Source organism: Phalacrocorax carbo, chromosome 9 (assembly GCF_963921805.1).
Source record: "Phalacrocorax carbo chromosome 9, bPhaCar2.1, whole genome shotgun sequence".
Lineage (NCBI taxonomy): Eukaryota > Metazoa > Chordata > Aves > Suliformes > Phalacrocoracidae > Phalacrocorax > Phalacrocorax carbo.
In genome coordinates, this window is record NC_087521.1 from 21369882 (window position 1) to 21393268 (window position 23387).

The 23387-nt window shown below is 38.6% G+C and overlaps 1 protein-coding gene across 26 annotated transcripts in view; it reads left to right on the plus strand.

Moving 5' to 3' along the window:
* UNC79 (unc-79 homolog, NALCN channel complex subunit) overlaps positions 1 to 23387 on the plus strand; it is a 115215-nt gene that overhangs the window by 51478 nt on the left and 40350 nt on the right. For 20 of the 26 annotated variants that reach the window (XM_064460646.1, XM_064460640.1, XM_064460631.1 and 17 more), the window contains 9 exons: positions 52 to 338; positions 4370 to 4552; positions 5392 to 5554; positions 8481 to 8633; positions 10106 to 11329; positions 13646 to 13753; positions 17387 to 17503; positions 19438 to 19521; positions 21872 to 21974. In XM_064460646.1, the coding sequence (XP_064316716.1) occupies positions 52 to 338; positions 4370 to 4552; positions 5392 to 5554; positions 8481 to 8633; positions 10106 to 11329; positions 13646 to 13753; positions 17387 to 17503; positions 19438 to 19521; positions 21872 to 21974 (2422 nt within the window). The remainder of the gene's footprint in view (positions 1 to 51; positions 339 to 4369; positions 4553 to 5391; positions 5555 to 8480; positions 8634 to 10105; positions 11330 to 13645; positions 13754 to 17386; positions 17504 to 19437; positions 19522 to 21871; positions 21975 to 23387) is intronic. The other 6 variants (XM_064460641.1, XM_064460648.1, XM_064460639.1 and 3 more) reach the window with 3 other exon arrangements.

Here is a 23387-nt window from a genome sequence, read left to right on the forward strand (position 1 = left end):
AACTCTGGAAAAATCCAGTGTCTGATACCAATGTCTCTCTTGTGCCGATAGGACAACCCTCCCCAGAGAATGATAATACAATAAAAGACCTGCTGCCAGAGGATGCTGGGATTGATCACCAAACTGTCCACCAGCTCATTACTGTGCTAATGAAGTTCATGGCAAAGGATGAGAGCAGTGCTGAGTCGGACATCAGCAGCGCTAAAGCTTTCAACACAGTCAAGCGCCATCTGTACGTCCTACTTGGTTATGATCAGCAGGAAGGATGCTTCATGATTGCACCACAAAAAATGCGTGTTTCGACTTGCTTTAATGCCTTTATTGCTGGAATAGCACAAGTAGGTGAAGACGCTTACTACTTCTTGCAGCTATTTCTCATTGCCTGTTGTTCAAATGGTGGTAGCACAGCCTTCTTTGTACCAAAATAATGGCTGAGTGCAGTAATGCTACTTAAACCTTCTTAACACCTCTTCAGTTGCTGGAAGAATTTGAGAACAACGATGGCTGCTTGTTCTTTACTCTCAAAAGGGTCCCTGTAGCCTAATCAAGTTCTTCCTGTAGGTTTTTGCTTTGCAGTTAAAAAGTAAATAGTTAAATAGAAGTATGATAATTTATAACTTCCTAGTAGTACACTAAACTTGCTGCATCATTGGCATAGAGATAATGGTTTTGCGTGTGTGCAGGCATGCAAATACTACCACTGTATGAAAAATTAGAGACTGCTCCAAACCTGTTTGCCCTCTTTCCCTAGCCTTTGAATGCCTTACTTCCCTCACATGTCATTTTTTCCTTTCCTATTCAGGAAGACGTTGGACCCATGTGCTCTTGCTTGTTTCCCTGCATGAATGGTCTGTAAACTCTTCGACATCCTTCAGTTTGCAGGAGATTTGTTCTCCTTCTTCCTTAAGAGTGCACTAGGACTTTCTGTTCTCCCTTTCCTAGGGACTGGTGCCACCATGGTGAACCTATTTTGCTATAACAAATGACTGAGCACATGCTTGCCTTGTGCCTTCTTTTTCCATCTTGTAAGGAGGACCATAATTTCTTGCCTCACAAGGCTCTTCTAAGGCTTGATTAATTCTTACTGATAGAGCAGTTGGTGATGTTAGGCTGAAAAACATTCCACACTTGCAGAGTATTCTTATTATTTGCAACGAAGCATCATTATCACTTACACGCTTTTTCCTTACCACAGTCTCTCATAAAGGATTACCTCAGGAGAGAGAGAGGGCTGTAATTTCAGATTTCTCCCTGCCCCAGCTCTTAAAATGCCCATTGTAACCTTCAAAGGTTGCTCAAAGCTATCCTGGCCTCTTCTGTACTTGCAGTTTTTATCAGGATTTTCTGGTTTGTACATTGGAATCAGTGATTTTTTGAAGTAAATTGTAATGTAGATACTTGGATAAACTTTCACAGGCACGGAGAAGTTGGGTGTCCATGTTTGAGCAGGCAACGTAGAAGGTGTTAATGCAAACTGGGTAGCTGCAAATGCATCCTGATCCGTTTTTCGGAGCACCATTGCTGTGTGTTGTTAATAATTTTTCACTTGTACAATTTTAAGTTGAAGCATGTAAAAGGACATTCAGGCCTGTTACTGTTTTATTGAGAGTCCAGAAGTAGCAGTTTAGATCACAGGGCAGTATCTTCCACATTTTTTTACATGTTTTCCAAGTTTGGATTCCCAAACTTCAGTGATCATAATTGACCTGGTTTTCAAAAGTACTACTTACTGCAATGCTAAATATCAGCCCCTGCCTTTCCACTTCGACCTTTAAAATGTCTCAGGATAGCTGAATTCTGCATTTCTGTTTGAAAAGCTCATAGCTGAATCCTGGCTCCCCAACGTCAAATGGAGTTTGAGAACTTCAGTAGGCCAGGATTTTTCTCCATGTAGCAGACATCAAAACTTTAATTTATATTTTGAGGGAATTTTTTTTTTTCTTAGCTGTAGGGCTGCTTTGTGTTGGGAATATCCTTTGCTGCAAGAGAAGTGCTATTTGCAATCTGAAGACGTGTTTACAGAGTGAAAACTCAGTATGGAGCTCTTAAGAGGTCTATTTCAGTTACACTCCCTCCCTTAGTCATAAATATTTGCTTTCCCCAATCAGCTCCGCAGAGGCTGGGATTGGGCTGGCTTGCTGGTTCGCTGGTTTTGATTCCAGGCCTGGTTGGAATGGTCAGTTCAAGAAAAAAAAAATAATGTGTCTCAGTATTTTGCATCATAAAATTTGAGTATTTGGAATGCTTGAAAGCATAAAATGCCTTTTTCTCTCCCCAGCAGCAGAAGTGGGCAAGTTTTGGTGTTTGCAGCCAGTGTGGTATTACCCCGCATGGTGGCAATGTTGTACAAGCCTGTTGGAGTGGGGAACCCAGCAGTGCCAGGCTCTGCTTAGCATCCCAGGCTGAGCTCTGCTCAACATTTGCAGCATCATTTATTCCAGATCTTCCTGTGACAACTTAAAAATGGGTCTGCTCAGCTTAAGACATGTCTGCATTACAGTATGTAGTGTGTGTTAAGGCAGGGCTCTGTCTTCCTTATATGGATGAGTTTTTCCTAACCATGCTATATAACTGCATCTCACCCTGAGGGGACAAGGCATTGCAGGGTAGGACCATATTTGGTGATTATATATCATCTGTTAAGCAGGCTTAACCCCTCATGGAAAGACATGGGATTAATCTATTTAGCTCTATGCATGCAGCACAAAAATCTGAGACAGCTGCACATCAAACTAGAGAATTTGACAGGGAAGTACCTCTAGTCAGCTTGTTCAGGAGGGGACTTCAGAGATGAGTTCTGTGTTTGCAAATTAGGCTCATCCTCTTGCTCTAATAAAAACAAAACCAAAAAAAGAAATGCAGACCTGAAGGAGACGGATGATATGGGTGTGCCGTGGTTTAGCCACAGTTGACCACCCAGCACCACACAGCTGCTCACTCACCCTTCCCCCTATTGGGATAGGGAACACAACTGGAAGAGGAAGGGTAAGAAAACCCATGAGTTGAGATAAGAACAGTGTAATAATTTAAACCCTGAGCAGCAGTCACTGCCCCTCGGCTAACTGCCCCCAGTTTATACACTGAGCATGATGTGATATGGTATGGATTATCCCCTTGGCCAGTTTGGGTCAGCTGTCCTGGCTGAGCCCCCTTCCAGTTTCTGTGCACCAGGCAGAGCATGGGAAGCTGAAAAAGTCCTTGGCTAGTGTAAGCACTACTTAGCAACAACTAAAACATCAGTGTGTTGTCAACATGGTTCTCCTACTAAATCCAAAACACAGCACTATATCAGCTACTAGGAGGAAAATTAATTCTATCCCAGCTGAAACCAGGACAGGATAAAAGTGATGTTTGTGTATGTTTAGATGTGCAGGGCTCCTGATAAAGCACTAAGTCCACTGAAACTGCAGAGACGTGTTAGGTCCTGGGAGATGTGCTGGAGTTTGCTTGGCCTGCTGTTATACCTACCTGGGTGTCAACCAGTATAGGTTAGCATCAGAGATAAGAGCTTTGTGGATCCTTGTTATGATCTAATTTAGCTGCTCATTTCGGGACATTAGCTATTTTTATTTAAAGCCATATGTTGCAAGACTGATGAGAAGATAATTAAAGATAGCAACGCAATTTCAATTGAAAACACAGTTGTGTCAGGACAATGTGAATATATGGAGGCAAGGCTTATGACTAGCTGTAATAATAGCAACCTGTCTACAGCAACACCACCACTTAAAATTGATGAGCATTTTATTTAGAGCAAGATGTTTTTCATTAGCTTTGTTCTTGCATTCTTTAGGATTTTCATGCTTAGACTTTCTGCGTAATGTTGCAGACACAGTCTTACCTTTGCTATAGTGAAAAGTGGAATTCTTGTCTCATTACCTGATTCTAGAACATGGGGCTTAAAAAAACCCCACAGATAATGTTGCAAGCCTGATGAGAAAGTAATGAAAACTGGCAATACAGTGTTAATACAAAAATCCCAAGTAACCAAAATACACAAACCCTGCTCCCAAAACCCACAATTGCATTATATCTGTTAAACATGGGATATACCTAATGTGATTTTGTCTGTTGAAACATGATCAACTTGTGCTATAATAAAAGGCTATCCCAGCATAATATATTTTATGAACTTGCAGTGTATGTTAAAATTTAGACTGTGCAGGATGAAAGGATTTCAGAACACATTTTACCTACCTAGCTAAAATGAGAATGTGGCAAGCTGGCAGAAAGTTTCTAACTGATACTGAGACTTCCTTAAAAATGTCTGTTTCTTTTCACTTAACTAATACAGTTGAGGTATTATTTTGCTTTTCAACATCAGTGGACTTGATTTTGGGGCTAACTCCTGTGCTGATATTCTTTTCAGGTGATGGACTATAATATCAACCTGGGAAAACACCTTCTTCCCTTGGTGGTGCAGGTGCTGAAATATTGCACTTGTCCTCAGCTAAGGCATTACTTTCAGCAGCCTCCTCGCTGCTCCCTCTGGTCCCTCAAACCTCACATTCGGCAGATGTGGTTAAAGGCTTTGCTTGTCATTCTCTATAAGGTGAGTGGCCTTGAAAATATATTGTCCGCCTTAAAACTTACACTTCAACTTGAAATTTATTACAGGGAACACCTAACTGTATGGCAAGTGAAAGGAATGTAAAGAATACTTTTCCTTTGATTTGCTTACTGCATTTAATTTCAATGTCTGAAGTAGTTAAGCTTTCATCTGTGTTACTCACCTATTACTTCTGCTGTCTATATTGTCTTTCACATGGTTACCTGACAACGAAATATGGGTTTGAAAATAGGAAAATGCTGTATAAAGTTCCAATGAATAGTATTTCAAATAACTTAAAATTAGTTTTAAAAAAATACTAAGCAACTTTGAAGGGGGGGTGTTGTCAGCTTAACAGCTTGTATTCTTTAGTTAAGGGATGGTTTTTAGGAAGTGTTAAAATGTAATGTGGTTTTGTGAACTAAAATGGAACTGTGAATACTTACGATACACTTGAAATTCTAACAGGTCTATAGGGCTGTATACAAGGAGGTGGAGACATTAAATTATAATGTGCTGATTGAAATCGAGTATTTGGAGAACAGTTCTGATGAGAGACCTTTTGCATTAGTATTAATGGTTGGTTTTGTCATACAAGAGTCAAGAAATCAATATATTAAATCTTACTAATAGGAATTTAAAAAAAAATTTTAAAAATAATTCTGTGTACAAAGCTGAAAACAGTCCTGCTTCTCATGATGTATTTAGAAATGTATGATCAAAGGAAGGCAAAGGGCATCCAGCTAACAATATTATTGTAATTTTTCTATTTTACTGCCTAAATGTTTATCCAAGGAGAAAAGTTAGTTTTAAAGCTGAAGGTTTTCTCTTTCATTGAACAGTACCCCTACAGAGACTGTGAAATCAGCAAGATTGTACTTCACCTAATCCACATCACGGTCAATACCCTCAACGCTCAATATCACAGCTGCAAGCCTCATGCAACTGCTGGTCCTTTGTATAGTGACAACAGTAACATAAGCCGATACAGTGAAAAGGAAAAAGGTATTTTTAACACTGTCATTTATATGATAGTCATTGATTTAATGAATTAAGTCTTGCAGTTATTGTAGAAACAGGTAAATATGGTCTGAAATGTAGAATGTAATGCTCAGAATTAAGTCCAAGGTGTGACTAACCTGACCAGTATAGCCATCTTCAGTAAAAGAAAATCACAATTTCTCTGTAGGCTAAGCATAGCACAATAGTCTAACTGCTTTTGGAGGGAGTGTACCTTAGACTTAGTAGTTCAGTCACCATGCCTGGATGGCCTTTCTATGATAATATTAACTGATCATGCCTACGCACAAGTATGTAACCAACTTGACACTGCGTTCTGATTATACTTTATAGTAACATTGCATAGTAGCAAATATTTGACGTTGAAAAGAGAAAATGATGAATTCAGTCTATAGTTTGCTTTTCTCTATAAAAGGGGCTGAAGTTGACTAGCTTACGTGCAGACATACATGAGGAAGATGTCACAAGGTAGAAAAGAATGGTTCAACCCTTAGAGTCTGTGTCTGATTGTTAACTCTATGTTTGCCAGCTGTAACAGAGGTACTGTGATGGTGTGAAGTGGTGTAAAGTTGGGGCGTGAAATAACATGGTGTCACTGAGCGTAGTTCCGTACAATTGTGAAGTTTATTGCATAATAAGTATTTATGATAACAGTTTAACAGGTTCTTTTGATGTTAATCTGTAGCTGCCTTTCAGCTATTTTGCCTTTTAGCTCTTTATGTGCTATTTATATCCTCCTTTTCAAACAGTCTTCCTAGTGTGCAGCAAACTCTTCTTCTGAAGACTACAAGAAGCACTGTTTTTATGCATGTCAGTACCTTTTCCTCTTCTGCTGCATGTTCCTCATAAAAAGATATCCAGCAGAACAAGGACACAAAATTTTGTTTACTGGAACACCCTATTACTCAGCTCTAGCAAATTAAAGCAACCTTAAAATGGATGTAAATGTTGTATTGGGTATTCTCACTCATTTGGATGTTTTGTATTGCTAGAGGAGGGCTAAGAGGGTTCAGATAACTGTGGACTTATTATGAATTTGTCTTTGCTTTGAGCTGAGTTAATGACTTAATAATGACTTAAGAATGCTGAGGGTAGCAGTAATAAATTTATAAAATGCGTCCAGTTTCTGGATTGATTCTGAGACACTTCTAAGACAAAGTGAGGTGTCTGAGTACCCAGCTTGCTGTTCACAGCAAATGCCAAGTTAGGTTTAGAAAACTCGGTGTTCCAATCCCATGTCCAATGTTGATTCCCTGGGTGGCCTTGTATCTAACTTCGTCATTGTTTCCCTATGTTTAAAGTAAGGAGAATAATATTTACTTGCTTTCCAGAGCTGTTGTGAAGGGCTTTGGGCTGCTCAGAGGTGAAGGACTATAAAAGAGCAAATTTTACTCAGTAAATTCTGACTTAATTGTAGGGCTGATTCTCCTTGTCTGCTAAAGTACTGTGGAAGAAAGAGGATGTAAAAAAGTTTTCTTCGACCTGCAATAAATAGCCAGTATAAGTCCATAAGGGCTTGGAAAGTTGAAGCCTTTCCCACCATTTCTAAGGAGGCTTGTTTAGCTTCTGGTCAGGTACTGTGCGTACTGCTGTCATCATCAAAGGTGGTGTTTAAATGATGAACAGATGAGGATTTCATTGTCAGGCAGCAAGAACTCCTATGCTAAAGAAGGATTTTCCCACTGTTGAACCTTTTTCCTAATTTTTCTGCCAAGCTTTGTTGTGAGGATCATTGCAAGCGTACAGACTGTTGTAGAGCTGATGATAAATCTTGTGAGAAGAAGCATTAGTTGCCAAGGGGAAGAAGTTGTTAGACACATCGACATGACATTAAAAGTGATCTCCTAATCTATTAAATCCAGTTCCTGTAGAAATTCTTACTATCAACTTTGATTTTTCTGGATTCATCATATCACTTAGATATCTTATCCCTGATGCTTTTAGTTGGCAGTTCCACAGCTTCACATGTACTAGAAACTTTCCTCCCATTTCAGAGCTGAAGATATTAATGTCCAGTGTAAGTCTTTGGCCATTCTAACTCTTTTGCTTACTTGCCTTTTCATTCTTAGACACCAAATGTATTTCCTCTCCATGTTTGCTTACTAAAATAAACAAGGCAAACTTTTTTTTGTTTCTTCTCTTGAATGCTCTGTTTTCTTTATTGTCCTAGTAGTGTTTCTTGTTTCCTTGGAGATTAATCACTAGAAAGGATAGATGCAAAATTTTCCTTTTTCTTTTTTATAGCCATGTCGCACAGGTGGTGTGGTTATTATTTGATGGGTAAATAGATTTGGATCTTTGTTGCTCTCTGCCATTTTCAACCAGCAGGTCTCAAATTAGAGCATAATGTTTTACTACTTAGATCAATAATTTAATAATTCATACATTTAGGTCTTACTCTATTACTATTACCAGCTTCCCAAGATTATTAATTTCTTCTTTTTTCACTTTCCTACTTTGCTAGTTTATTACTGACATTGCAGTTCTTGTACTAATTTTGATCTTCTTCAATTTACCATTTCTCACCGAGCCCTATCGAAGTTCTCACTAAGCACTTCTCACTAAAAGCACTATACTCAAGTCAGTATCCAGATATATTCTATTTCTTCCATCTAAAGAATCTGTATTATTAGTAGTAGGAAATATCAGCTTAGAATGGTAAAAGCTTTGATATACTTTTGTTGCATTGTAACTCATTTTTCATTTATCTCTGTCCTTTCTCCCCTTACTTCAAGATGTAACAAGAATGGCGAAGTTATAACTGGGATGTAAATTTTCTTGCAAACTTCAGATGATTCTTCATTTTCCAATTCAAGTTTAATTGAAACTAGCTGAGGTTTTGTTACACAGACAGCTTTTCGTTCAAGGAATTGCACTCTCTTAAGAATAATAAAGTTTTTTCTTTCTCCAGCAGAGGAAGACAGTGTTTTTGATGAATCTGATATTCATGATACACCAACTGGACCTTGCAATAAAGAATCTCAAACTTTCTTTGCAAGACTGAAAAGAATTGGTGGCAGCAAAATGGTGAAATATCAACCAGTTGAGATGAATGCTCAGAGAAGTATGAATTGTTTTGTTGGTATAAACTCATGCAGAAATACAATTTCCTACTCTTAGAAAGCTTTCAAGCTACCACCTTTCTTTGTAAAGTTTGTTGCACTGCCTGATTTGAATACAAGGACTCTGTCTGACTTTTGAGAGCAGGTATTCCTCATTTCCCTGAATGAAATCTCTTACAGGAGTCTTAAAGTAGGCTCTCCACAATAAAAATATCTAAAATCAGCAATTGTTTTCCAAAACCTTAAGCTCTCTTGAATGTAAAAATATTTAAGAGGATTTGTTGCTATTTCTTCCACCATTGGGCTGAAGATTTTTACTCAAATTTATTTTTTCCCAGAAATTGATTTTTTTGATGAGGTGGGACTATAGGGTAAGCAAATTTGTGGTTGCTGCTGCAAATATTATGGTTTTCCATTGGTAAAAAGGGTCATTTGGTGGTTTCAAAAAATAGGAAGGGTTTTGTTTTCAAATTTAGGTTTCTGAAATTAATATCCTAAAAAAATTGAAGAGCTTTCCACCACACCTCACCTGCAGGTGGTTGCATGGGGGCGGGGGGAATCGTTCTGACTAGAGCAAACATCTAACTTTTCTCACTGCTTTTTTTGCATGGCGATTCATATGTGGAGCATTTTGAAATATGGGGATAATAACGATCAGGAATATTCTGTTTTATGGGAAAATATGTCTTTCATAATAACAGTGATAACCTTTTTAAAATGCTCTCAATCAATGTGTTCCCATAGTAAAATACCAACACAGTGGTAGTACAAGCAAGTGTAACTATGCTTACTTTACTCCTCTCTAGGATGGGGAGGTGTGACTCTGTGGGGTGATAGTTGCTAGACTCTGCTGGGGTCTAGGATCACTGGGGGAAAATTTCTCTGAACACCTGCCTGATCTCAGGCTTGTGCTGCCGCATCCTCACTGCTATTGCTACCCTTGCTTCTTGAATTGGAAGCATCCATTTTAAGCCCACTTTGCTGCAGTAAATAACATGTAGATGTGCTTTAATATACACTGATGTCCAAATGATGTCCACAATGCTGTATTCCAAATTCATTTTGAAACCTCTTCAGAGTGGTCTGTGTAGCTCATTTCTTCTTTCATCTCTCATGCCTAAGGTAACCATCCCAAGTGTCTGTAGAAATTACTTGCCTGTGCTATCTTTTATTCAGTGCATAAGGTTTAACACTCTGTCTTCAGGGTAAATCTGTCCAGGATGAGTGGAATTTGGATAGAATTTAGATAAACCCTATAATCCAAATAGTAGGGGGTTTTGTTGTCGTTCATTACAAAAATCTGTAATGTCGCTCTGAGATGAAAACAAAAGTTAGACAATTTTGAGTAATACTGGGTTTGTATTTGAAATGACAGACATGAATTGTAAGAATTGTGTTGAATTGTGAGATAACGGTATAGACTCATGCAGAAGTCCTCATCTGAGGTAGTATTAGCTCTTTCTGTTTTAATCAGGTGAAATAGAGCTGGCTGAATATAGAGAGACGGGGGCCTTACAAGACAGTATTCTGCGCTGTGTGAGAGAAGAAAGCATTCAGAAAAAGAAACTGCGCTCTCTAAAACAAAAATCTCTTGATATAGGGAATGCAGACTCCCTGTTGTTTTCATTAGATGAACATCGCAGGAAGTCCTGCATAGACCGGTGTGACTTAGAAAAACCACCTGTCCCTGCTGCTTATGCCATACACAGGCAGAGTGATTATGGACGATCTCGGCAGAATTCTTCTACTAAAGCTGAAAACATAGAAACACAAGAAAATCTTCCTTGTACAGAGAGTTTCCAGGAGACAAGAAGACCTGTCATACCAGAAGTTAGGTTAAACTGCATGGAAACATATGAAGTGAAAGTGGACTCTCCGGTTAAACCTGCTGGTCCCAAGGAAGATTTAGATCTGATAGATTTGTCCTCTGACTCAACATCAGGTCCTGAAAAGCAGTCAGTACTCTCCACTTCAGACAGTGACTCTTTAGTCTTTGAACCACTTCCTCCCCTTAGAATAGTGGAGAGTGATGAAGAAGAAGAAACAACAAACCAGCTGAATGACGAGGTCTCTGGCAAAACTGCTGGGTCATCTCCCTCAACTCCTATCAATGTCTCTGCACTCAGTCTCAGCACAACTCCTCTGGTCCAGTTCAGCATTGAAGATTGCTCCAGAGACTTTAGTTCTAAGGATACAAGCAATAATGCTTCATCAGGAATAGAGGAGTTCTCTTCCACTTCTCTGAAAGATCAAAAGGACTCTTCTGAGTTAGTTAAGCCAGAAGAACTTCAGGACACATCCTGTGGGAACCCACTAACACTGAAACAGAAAAGGGACCTGCTGCAGAAGTCATTTGCCCTTCCAGAAATGTCCCTTGATGATAACTCTGAGCTCAGTATGGAGGAAATTAGACCTAGTGGAGCAATTCCAAGCCCAAATGTAAAGACAGTCCTTATTAAAGTCCCTGAAGATTCAGAAAACCAAACAGAAGGTGATAAATTTGATACCAACACAGAGTCTGACACCGAACAAAACATGGAGCAGAAACAAGGAGAGGAGACTGAGGAGTCAGAATTTAAGATTCAGATTGTTCCTCGCCAGAGGAAGCAGAGGAAGATTGCTGTGAGTGCTATTCAGAGAGAATACCTGGACATATCCTTTAACATCCTTGACAAGCTGGGAGAGCAGAAGGAGGCAGGTGAGCTCAATCACTGACCCAGACAAAAGGCTTATTACTGCGTGAAGGTTTTGGTGACAGACCAGTGTAGGGAGAGGTGTGTATATGTATGGGGAGCGATGTGTAGATATAGCTTCTCATGTTGTCTGAGATAGCTGAATGCTGTCAGGTGTTTGTTTCTCACAAGGCATGTACTAACCATACAGGTAACGTGCATGTGTGAGGGCCCCTTTGAAAAGGAAGTAGAATTCAGTGACAAAAATATTGGTTCTGATATCCAAGTTAGGGAGTGAAACTCCATGGCCTCTTTATGCAGGGAGTCAGAAAAATTGTCATACGTCTGTACCTTTTTTCCTGCTAATCTAGTTCATGCTTCACTGATTCTCTTTTGCTTATAGTGATTTTTGGCCTTTAGTTCTGCAAGCATAAGGAGATGGAAAGCAGGCTGGATCACAAAGTGTAAAGCTGAGCAGGCTGTAGACTTCAGAACTAAAAGCACTCGGAATTAACTACAGTTTGCATTTAGGATCAGACATATGCACATATTTTGCTTTTATACACTAAAAACCTTTTGTAACTTTCTTTGTACTGGGTATCCACAAAGTTTACATGGTTTACATTCGTTAAAGATTTAAAGTTCAAGCATGGGGAAAGCCATACAGTATTATTGTGTATCCCAACTTTTTTTAGGTTACTTCAATACAGGGTTTTGTTACTAAGTTTTGCAGGAGGAGAAACAGTGTGTTTTAGCTGCTTCCTCAGTTTCCAATTGGATGTGTCAGACAGTTTTAAAAACTGTATGCTGCTGCCTCTTTACTTCTGTGGCTGTTTTTTGGGGGGATTTTTCAGTTATTAGAATTTTACCAGTCTTTTTTTAACATTAATTAACAAAGGAAAGAATTCTTCAGGTCTCAGTTCTTTTTTGCCAGTGAAGTGAGGGGGAATATTTACACATTCCTGACCTCACTTCTTAATTGCTTTAGAGGGAAACATAGTATAATTTCCTATTGTGATATTCCACTTTTACAAGGAGAAATCATTCAGTGTGATCACAGTTACACTGTTCCCTTTATATTTCAGACCTATCATCCCATTTATGGTTCCAGTAAGCTGAAGAACTGCTGGGAGTTTTGTAAAAACAAAAGAGAGCCGAGTGCTTTTGAACTTTTCACATACATTCTTAGAGAAGAATGGTCATGAAAGAATATGTGCAATTAGACTCAAATGCTTTTTTGACCATTAGTAAGGGCCAGTTTTCATGCAATAGCTAACAGTATCATCCTCGAAACTGCTTGGAAGTGTTGTCCCAGCTCTGAAACACCATGTGAAACAGCTGCATGCACCTAAGTTATGTCACCCAAGGGAGCATAAAACATTCACAGTGACTCATTAAGTGCTCACTTACATTACAGGTTCATACAGGCAATTCAGATAACTAGATAATTTAGTGGCTTGGGTAGTTTCATGTATCTCATGTTCTGTTTCGCCTTGTTTAGCCTTATTGATTAGTTTATTTGAGAACATATATGTTGTAATTCATTTAAGTAGGCTTAATATCACCATCACAATAGGCTGATTATAATTTCAAAATCTTGTTCAAGCTTTGTCAGCCTATTATACTTCCATATGTTTTAGAAGGGCTTCTGATATAACTGATCACTGAATTAAATATCCAAATGGGTTGTTTCTTCAAGTATACGATGCTGGGCTACAGAGTTTCCTGCCTGAGACTTTACAACACAGAAACATATTAATTTTTATTGGATATGCTGAAACCAGCCATCGAGAGTTGAAAATTTCTTCTTCCCGTATTGACAGTATCAGTTACCATAAAAAAAAAAGCCCATAAGTTTTAATGGCTTGTTTTTCTTTTTAATGATAAAATCTTAAACTCTTTGAATCTTTAGGACCGACTGCTAGATGCAGCAGCCTTTTGAATGAAAATTGATAACATGTTGGAGATAAGGCTTTTACAAAATGCTAAACTGCCACTTAAATTAGCTTTACATCAGTGGTACCTCTCTTGTTTCTGTGTTGGTGGTTCTGATAATCACTCTGTGAGTGGGATCAAAATTGAACTCCATGTGCATTTATTAGTTCTGAGTTCTAAAGAACATAGGTAGAAGTCTCCTTTAAAAAGTTATTTTAAACAGTAGATCCCTGTGCCTCTATACAAATTCTTGAGAGACACACACTGAATTCTTCTAAAACTGCTGGGAATGCCAGATGGTGAACGGATGACTGAAAAGATGTGAAAAGGGCATCCAGGGAGGAAACGGATGGAAAATATTTATTGATTCTAAATACTGAGAGTTTAAGCACAATTTTCATATGCAGATCCTGCTGCCAAAGGACTTTCAACACTAGAAATGCCGAGAGAGTCATCATCTGCACCAACCCTTGAAGCAGGTGTCCCGGAGACAAGCAGTCACTCTTCCATATCAAGTAAGTTTACTTCTGGTTTGAGGATTAAATCTAAGTTGCTGTATTTGTGCGTCAGACGAATATCATGTATGGTAAATGCCTTTCCCTGAGTTTCATTGAATCTTGGAAGTTCAGCTGTGTTGGATATCATTAGATCTGTTAAATCTCTGATGGTCAGCAAGATTTTAGCAGTTAGTGGCTGCAATATTTTCTGTTGTGACAAGGCAAATTTGACAAATGTAGTTTTCTTGAATTAGAGTAGATAGCAGCTAAAAGCAATATTTCACTAAAGCTGAATGTTTATTTTCCAGTGAGAGAAAGCATTGTCAACTGTCAGCGCACAGAAGCAGAGGATGAGAGCTCCACAGGGCTGTTGCTATGGTCTTCAGTACATTTCTTGCTGTACCTTATGAAAAATAATCTCCTGCAGTTTTTGTAAAATGCCTTGAAATGCCTCTTCCTCAGCTACTCACCGAAATGTGTTAACTCTTTATCTCAAATTCCCATACCCATTTCAATGGAAAGTGAACTGGGTTGGTTTAAGTAGATGTTGACACATGGCTTAACAGAGCAGGTGTAGATAACGTTGGAAGGTGGAGGCATCTTAGAACATAACAAAATCCAGAATGTTGTGTCTATCTAGGTAATGTTAAGTAACACATCCGAAGGTTGATGGGGCAGGACTCTTGACTAGCTGAAAAGGGAGGGGAAATGATGACCTGCCTTGATACCAGTGAGCTGGAAGATCAGCTCAACTGTCTTGCTGCACTGCAATTTCAGGTTGCTGTAGAAAAATTAAATTTTAATTTCTGAAAGTCAGCATCTGGTGATTTGATTGGAAGGGGTGTTTGGCCTTAATAGGAGGAAGATGTTATTTTAGGCATGCTAGAAGAGTACTGCAAATTAGAGGTTTCCTCTCCAGTTTTACCACAAGCGTCTTGTGTCATGTGCATCTTGTACACAGAGTACATTTGTTGGCCACCTAATGATACAAAGGTCACCTGCTAAAGCAGCTAAAGAGTTAAGGCCTATCTGTCTGCTTTCACTGAGTGCTATTCCTGTAAATTCCATTATATGAAATTGGGAATAGTATCTATATCATATTGAGCTTACATTACTTTGTAAATATTCCTTTCCTCTTTCTGTGTGCCTCAGTTTCCAAGTGCAAAATGGGACATAAATGCTTCTATTGTGTGTCTCGTCCATTTAGACTGAAATATCTTTGACCTTCTACTATGTGTCTTTACAGTGCTTTGCATTTTAAGTCCTGCTCAGGACTGCGAGCACAAGGTACTCCTGTAACAAAAGTAGATAGCATTACTTGTACTTCCAGTGCCTGGCTGCAGAAAGCATACATCATTAACTGTGATAGGAAGATTTTGCCTTTGGACTTCTCTTCCTGAGTAGAGAATTCCATAGCAGTGGAGGGATGATTGATCAGATCACTAGCTAACATATGAATGGCTCCCTAGCTTCTCTATGAAGGTTACTGATCTTCTCATGATTGTTAGGTTTCTTGTAGAAAATCTGATCAAGGAAAAGTTCCCTCCCTATGCCACTAGTCAGTCATAGGCATGAAAAGTCATGTGCTAGTCCACAGCAATCAGCCTGGCTCCAGCAGTCTTCAAAGGCTGACAGCTCTCTGGGTTTTTTGTTTTTTAGATTTTTTTTTAACTTATCAATATTTGAAATCATGGCTGTCTTTGACAAATCAGGTAAATAATCCTGGCAATCCAAACCTGTTCAACAATAGCCTGATTATGCGAAATATGCATGAAATTTTTTTAAATTACAATGGCAAAAGCTGTTAAGAAAATTCAAAGGGATCATTTTTTATATTTTGACAGTCATCTGCACTCCAAGCTGTCTTGTCAGTTCTAATGTTAATTGCTGTTCTTTCATGAGGAAATTCTATGCTTGATAAAGTGATAAAGCATCTATTTAAAATTCTTGCCCTGGAAACGATGGAAATTCTATTTTTCTCCTAATTTGCTGTGAAAGGCAGCTGCAATATAACTTTTAAAAGTGAAACAGAGAATGGTCTCTTGGTCTGGTTCAGTTCCAGAAGTTCAGTTATACAAGAACTGCTTTGCAGCAACGCTGGAGGAGTTTGTGCTTGGCCCAAAAATAGAGTTTAAATGCACTCTGATACATTGAAAGGATATAATGAGGGAAAACTTAAAATAGTTCACGTAATAAAATAATTTCAGTGTGCAGATTCCCACTGAATTTATCATTGTGTTTATTGTTACTCAGGGCCTGTATTTGTTTTGTTAGAGGTTACTCTGCTTTCTCAGAAACTCTCAGCTAGAAACTGAGTTTAGGAGGAGGTTCTCAACCCCTCAGAGCTTTCTGAAAGTTGTAGTTTATCCCTTGTCTGTACTTCTTAATCACAGTTAATAATGTGAAATGCTGGATTTCTTTTCAGAGCTTAGCTGGGTACAGTTTGGAATGTTAGAGCAGAACTCCCTGATAGTATGTTAATACTCTTTTTAACAATGTTGAATGTAGTTACAGATGAAAATATTCATTAGGGGCAGATTCTGCTTTGTTGCCCTTGCTTTAAGGCCCTGTTGAGGAAAGCATGTAACATAGACTTAAGGCAACATTTTAAAAGCTTTCCTGCATGGAGATGCATGTCAGCAGTCTCACATGCCTTGTTCAAGCAGGGTCTTAAAACTCTGTCTTCATACTGTGAACGATGATTGTGGTTTCAGTGGTGGAAATACGTTGCTCAGGCTCAACTGTCAAAGCAAATATTCCTTCAATTTGAATTTTCTTATGAATGGAGAAAAAGTAAGAGGGTTAGGAGTTGTATATGATCTGTTTCTTCCTCCATTCAAGCACTGAGAAAGTACATAACCACAAAAGTCTTAAGTTCTAAATCCACAATTTGTGTGTGTGTGTGTAGGAGCATTATCCAGTGAGACACATCTCTTATAGCAAACAGTAATATCCATTTAAACAAGTGTTGTAAATAGTCAGATGAGGAAAGATCAAATGCTTGTTGTTTGAAAGCTCCATGTAAGAAGAATGGCAGTGAAGTTACAGAAGGGACCCTTCTATGCCTAAAAAAGGCATGCTGGCTTCACACTTCAGAATAATGGGCAGGTGGTATACCATATGCCTGAATATGGGTATTTAGGAGGCCTGTTCAGGTTGTGTCACCCATGAAGGGTGCCGGTGGTACACAGTTGGTGAATTTGCTTTCCTGTGGTGAGCCTGGACAGAGCCGTCCTCCATACTTTGGTGGGAGGAGACCGAGTTTCCCTCCTCTGTACGTTGTATGTGAGTGAAATTCAAGTACACATTTATCACCTGTCAGCATGGGAATTTTTGGATAGTATCTTACACCTCACAGATACCAAGTGTTTTGAAGAGCTTTCATGATATTTGGAGACAAAAAGGCACTGACAGTTGACACAGTGGATGAGATCCTGAATCCAAATCACTTACGACTTATGTCATTTGGGCCAGAATTGTACCCCCTGTAGTTGTGTGAAAAGTGCATATTGGCTTGAGCAAGATCCTTAAAGCAAGCAGTCATTGTCCTTTCAGTATTTACTTCATGCTGGCTTATACAATCAGGAAAAAAAGAGTAGTTTTACATGTTGTCTGAGCCCCTGAAATCCTTTTTGCATTTCTGACTTGCAGCTCAGTTCAGACAAATGAAAAGAGGCTCTTTGGGAGCTCTGACAATGAACCAGCTAATGAAGAGGCAGCTGGAACACCAGTCTAGTGCTCCCCACAATATCAGCACTTGGGATACTGGTGAGCTGCATTTATTGTTCTTTATTTCTATTTCCTAAACCAATCACTTTCTGTATCAATCCATTAAAAAAGTGAGTATTTCTATTCTGGCATTGCAGATAAGTAATCAGTCTCAAGTCTAAAGTGAAACCTTATAGTGTGTGCCAGATTCCCAACTGGTAGAGATTGGAATAGTTACATATTTGGGAGGTAGTGCCTCTGGTACAGTGGTGTCCCCACAATTTTGCATATTACTTGGATTATTTCCTGGCCTCATTTAATGAAAAGGAAGTATCACTGTTGACTTCATTAGGAATAGGATTTCATCCCTGGTGCATGGAATAATTTATTTGCATGTATGTTTACAATGGTATTTGTACACCAAGGAGTTGTGCCTTATACCAGCCAGTTTTATTTCTCCTTAAAGAAGTTTCTGCCAGCTCATGCTGAACACCTGAAGTTTCTCTTCGCTCACTGACCTGTTTTTTCTCCCTTTAAGATGAATGCAAAGCAATGAAAACTGAATTAAACACATAATTTCCTCATTACTCAAGTGGTTTATTTGGTTTTTGTTTATATGAAAGATTTTATGTTACGACCAAATTCATAGCATATGCGACTAAACAATGAATTCATTCTGGTTTATCATAAATGCTAGATACTTCATTGCCCATCTTGATGTTAGTGACATTACAGAATTGCGCTTCTTAAGAATTTATCAGCAGATCCAGATGCATCTGGAGAAAGGAATGCTTAAAATGTTATGTGGAACTTAGCATGCTGAATGAGTGTCTCACCACCAGTTCCGGATAGCTGAGTTAAAATTTTTGCTTAATTCAGTCTTCAGCATCAAGTTCCATCAAACGAAATCTTGTAACTGAAGGATGGCTAATGGTATGGTGTATGGTGCTCAGCATGGGATCCTTAAATCATAAAGGTCAGAATTTGTCAATGATAACATTTTTTTGTCCTATCAGCAGGTAAGTTTGTTTATTGAAGAGACTTAGAGGGTATTACCTGGTTTCTCAGGCAGGTGTTTAGGGATGCAGTTACTGCTTTCATTCTGCAAGAAGGAGTTCACCAGTATTCAAGAGGAACAAGACAGTACTCAAAACTACTTAGGGACTCTGTCTTGTTAATCTTGTTCCAAGTCCGCTAGCTTTCTTCAAAACATACTTTTCCCTCCAACATTCATTCCAACTAAAGGCCTCCAAGCATGGAGATACAAAATAAAATTATCTTTTCCAGAAAGCTTTGCATCTCTCACTCTCTTTTTCAACCACTAGCCTCAAAGTAAAATTATTATTTGGACAGAAAACAGTTTGGGTTTTTTTTCCCAGACACATGCTCAGTGTGTCTATTTGTAATTTCAATGTCAAACCACAATTTAAGACTCATTATAATCAGGTATAACAGTTAGGAAGTAGTCTTATTGCACATGAGTATATGAAGTGTGCTTGGTTGATATATTCTTTATTTTTTACGTTGGTAGTTATCATGTATCTCTTTTATTTCTTACTTCAAACCACTCTTTTCCCAGGCTTGCTAACTGTAAAATAAAATAATTTTGTGTCTAGCTTCTGTCAGCACAAACTATACCTGACTTCTGGTCTCTTGGTATTTCTAAACACTGTCTTTCTCTTTCTGTGACTCACAAATTCCATATCTTGTTTAATCTTTACGGCTAGCACTTCCTTTCTTGTTTAGCGACACTTACGTTTCTAAAAGGCCTTCTTTGGTATAAGGTTATCTGTGTCCTTTTCCTTTGTGGACTTCTTTCATCTTTCTTTCTCCCCCACCCCTTTTTCTATGCTTAGAAAATTAACTCTCTTATTTATTTTTTCAGTAGCTGTTGTATTTGTCTTTCTCTTGTTTTAACTGTTTAAGACTTGTGGTGCTGGTGACAGATGCTGGATTCATAGTTCTGGAGACTGAAGTTCTGTATTTATTCACAGAGCAGATACAGCATGGAAAGCGGCTGTGCAATGTCCCTGTTTGCCTAAACCCCGACTTGGAGGGACCACCACTAAGGATCAGAGGTTAGTTCAGAGTCCATTTGACCTGATATCTCTGTTAAGACTGCCAGCACCAAATGGTGCTGAATTTTATGTTCCATTCAGCTGTATTAAAGCTGTCACCTGTCCTGCAGAATGTAGGTTATTGAAAAAATATTAGACAAGACATTTCATTCAAGACAGGGACAACTGATAAGAGGTACTTGTTTTCACTGTCAACCTGGAAATGAAAGACTCTGTATGCAGAGTGTGGTTGAATCTAATTTCTTTATGAATGCTCTTTCCTCACAGCCAAAAATAATTCAGATGTTCTTACAGCCTTGCAATGGGGCAGTGACCGTCTTTGCCTAAATCATGTTGTTTTCCTACTGGTTGGTGTATGAGAGAGGGCGTTTTTATTTTGAGTAGCTAAGTCTTATCCCAACATTGTAACCTGCATTATGACAGCTTTTAGCATTTTTTATGCTGCAATGGGACTTGCATCTAGAGAACACAACAGTGAAATTTCCAAAGTCAAGGAAGAAGGATCTTTATTCATTTGTGAGTGGGGAAAAAACTGGCTAGAAATATGTGGAAATTTACTCCTATTCCGTGCATTTTGGATGGTGTCCTACATTACTGAAGAGTATTCCGACTTCCTGGAGTGTCTGCTCATATCCAACAAAATCTCAGGGGACAATTATGAAGTACTGAACTCTGTGTAAAAGAAATATTTGTTTCCATACTTAGGAAAATGATTGCTTAAAACCTGTCTTATTCTTGTGAAACAAGCCCTTATCACTCCACAGATTTTGTGTTCAGAAATTGTGGGAGCTTCTTGGATTATTTTGCCTGAGAGCTGATATTACATTTGCTTTCCCTGCAGTAACTGGGATTATCTCATCAGAAATACCATCTGAACCTATCTTAGGTGGAGAAGCTTCCTCCTGTTTCCATATTTAAATGTTATCAGAACAGGCCAATTTAACATTAAATTTGTATCTGCAGATTGAAGCAACAGCAAGAAAGTTGGTAATGGATTACTTAATCTGTGGTTGAATTGACATCAAAAGGGCATTGGTACTCTTCTAAAATTGATTTGCAAAATGAGCTTTTCATTGATTGGTCTTTAGAATGAGATGCCCTTGGAGACAGCTTATATATATAATGATGGTTGCTACCAGCTGAGCTCACTGGATGCGTTATTGAAGCTGAACTGTATGGCAAAAGGAGTAATGCTGTGTCTATCATGTCAGCTACATGTGGCAACCAAAAGAGAGATTTTTCTTTAAGAATTGAATCTCTCTTTCTGTCTTAGTGACCTGGAGAATGAAACTGCTAACAATATTTGAATCATCATCAGAAGATATTTCAGATGAATGACATAGCTCGTACATCACAGTAGCTTTGATCCAAGTGTCTGATGGCTCATGAATAAATCTGATTATTCTTCTTAAGGTTTTCTTTGCAACCAGACTAGCTAGAGAGTTGTCTCTTCTGTATGGTTTTTTCTGCAGTCGCTGTTGTCTACTTAATGAAAACAAAGGAGCCAAGGCAGGAAAGCCACCATCCTAGAGAGATGTTAGACTGTCAGATTATCCTCTATTGCTGTAATTCTGGAAAGCAGGACTCAGAGAAGCCAAGAATTTGAATTGTCAGTTATATATAACTTCTATTAAAGCAAGCATCCATCAAAAAATCAGGTGCACAAAAAGTGCCAAAGGCCAAGGGGACCCATATGTTGGTGTGATCACAGTGGCTATGCCCTCAGCTGAACAACTCAGCTTTGGGGAATAAAGATGCTTCTGAAGACTTCCAATGGAAAGCATTTCTAATCATCAGCCTCCAATATTCTCAGTCTTTCTCAGCTCCTCATAAATTACTTCTTCTAGTTGCCCTTTCCTGATTTTTCTCCTATGCCTCTGTTAGGGATGGTATGAATAGATTGATGACTTGGTATTAAGACATATGAACTTATTTCCTTCTTCATGTCACCAAGAACTACAGGAAGTTCGTCAGATTTATGCAGGAAGACTGCAAGTCTTCTGGTGTCCAGTCTCATAACAACTGTAGAATCCTCCTCTATCCCTAAAAAATTAGTAGACAAAATTGCATACGCCTTCCTGGAATTTTTTTTCCTTTGTTATCTTTTTCTCAAGGGTTTTTTTTTTTAAGGTTGTGGTTTTTTTAAATTGATAGTTCTAGGTAATTAAAGCAATCTGGCAGAAGGAAGGAATGTGCTATATAACCTTTTGTAGACACACTTTGTTTCTTATTTCTATGCACAGTAAACCCCATTATGGCTTTTCTTTAGAAGTCTGCTCTTCAAGCAGTTCGGATTTATATTTAGTGATTTTCTTTCCTTTTAAAATTTTTTTCCCCTAATTGTCTTAAGGTGCCACAAAATCTAGCCTGCTGTCAGCACCCAGTATAGTCAGTATGTTTGTACCTGCACCGGAAGAATTTGCTGATGACCAGCCCACTGTGATGACTGACAAGTAAGTTCTTTTTCTGTCCTTTCAAAGAACTAGTTAAACTTCAAATAGGTCAAGTAAAGTATAGATATACTTTATGGCAACATAAAGTCCATTCTATCATTTATGTCTATACTAAGTTTTTTAATTATTTTTTTTTAACCTCAGAGTAAACATTTTCTAAACACTGCCACCAAGATGTGCTTTTAATTCAGTAGGACCTCTGTGAGGATGCACAGGCGAAATGATGACTCAGGCTGTTGCATGTGCACAGAGGGCAGGGGAAGCACTTTCTATCATATTTTAGATCAAGGGTTCCTTGTGATCCACCAGAAATCATTTTTGCCTTAGGAAACAAAATCACGAAACCTTTCTAAATTCCTTCGGGTTTTTGTTGTAATAGGTTACATGTGATTACACATCAACAGTTATCAACATAGCATTTTTAATGCTGACACTCACTGATACCAAAAGCTTTTGCAAACCGTAATTGGTTGGTTAAAATGTCTCTAAAAGAACTGTTAAACATAAGGGTACTCATTTAATGGAGAAGTAAAGCAGTCAGCAGGGAGGCATGCATCGATTTGGTCAAAAACTGAGAAGAGAAACCGTGAGTTCTTGTTTCCGCCCTCAGTCCAGTACACAGACATGCCAGGATGATGACTGGAGAAAGACAGGGCCATTGTGCAGGCTGTGACCGGAAGTAGACCTTACTGTGTGACAAAGTAAAGCATCCCAAAAGTTAGGCTTATCTTTGGCATTTCTTTTGGCCATTTCATCAAAACTCTAGCACCACCTAGTAACATGCAGACCAGCTGAGCTTGACTTTCATGACTTTGTCGGCATATTTTCTCTGTTCACTAACAAAGGCAAGAAAGTAGTCTGTAAAATTCCATTAAGTTAATATATCACAATCTGTTGGAGTCATTAGCAACTGATTGATCAAATTAAGCAAGCCTTCCTACTGGGCTGAGATAAGCCAGTTTCCCACACTGGTTTGCCTTTTTTGCAGGTTGCGAAAGCCTGTCTCATCTCTCCTAAATCTGACATCCCCTTTATAATTAGACATTACAGAGCCCTTTCAGAATGTCATCAGTTGTTTTTGAGCATTTCAGGAAGGATAAGTGACTCAGCAGCAAATCTGCCCTGGGAAAGGAGACTTCTCTGAAATCTAAGGTTCAGTGCCCCTGAGAGGTCCTTTCATTTCTTTCTTAATAACTATAGCTGCTGTGGGAACCAACTGGATCATTGTTTCCTCTTTGTATAATTTGTTATTCATGATTTGTGACAGACAGGAAGGACAAAGTGAAATTATTTCACCTCTTTAAGATCATCTATGAGTGTCATGTGTCTATGCTGGTAAACAGAAGAGTGCCAGAGACTCGAGCCCTCACCTGAGCCCAAGTTGCACGAACTGGCTGGTGTTCACATTGCTGA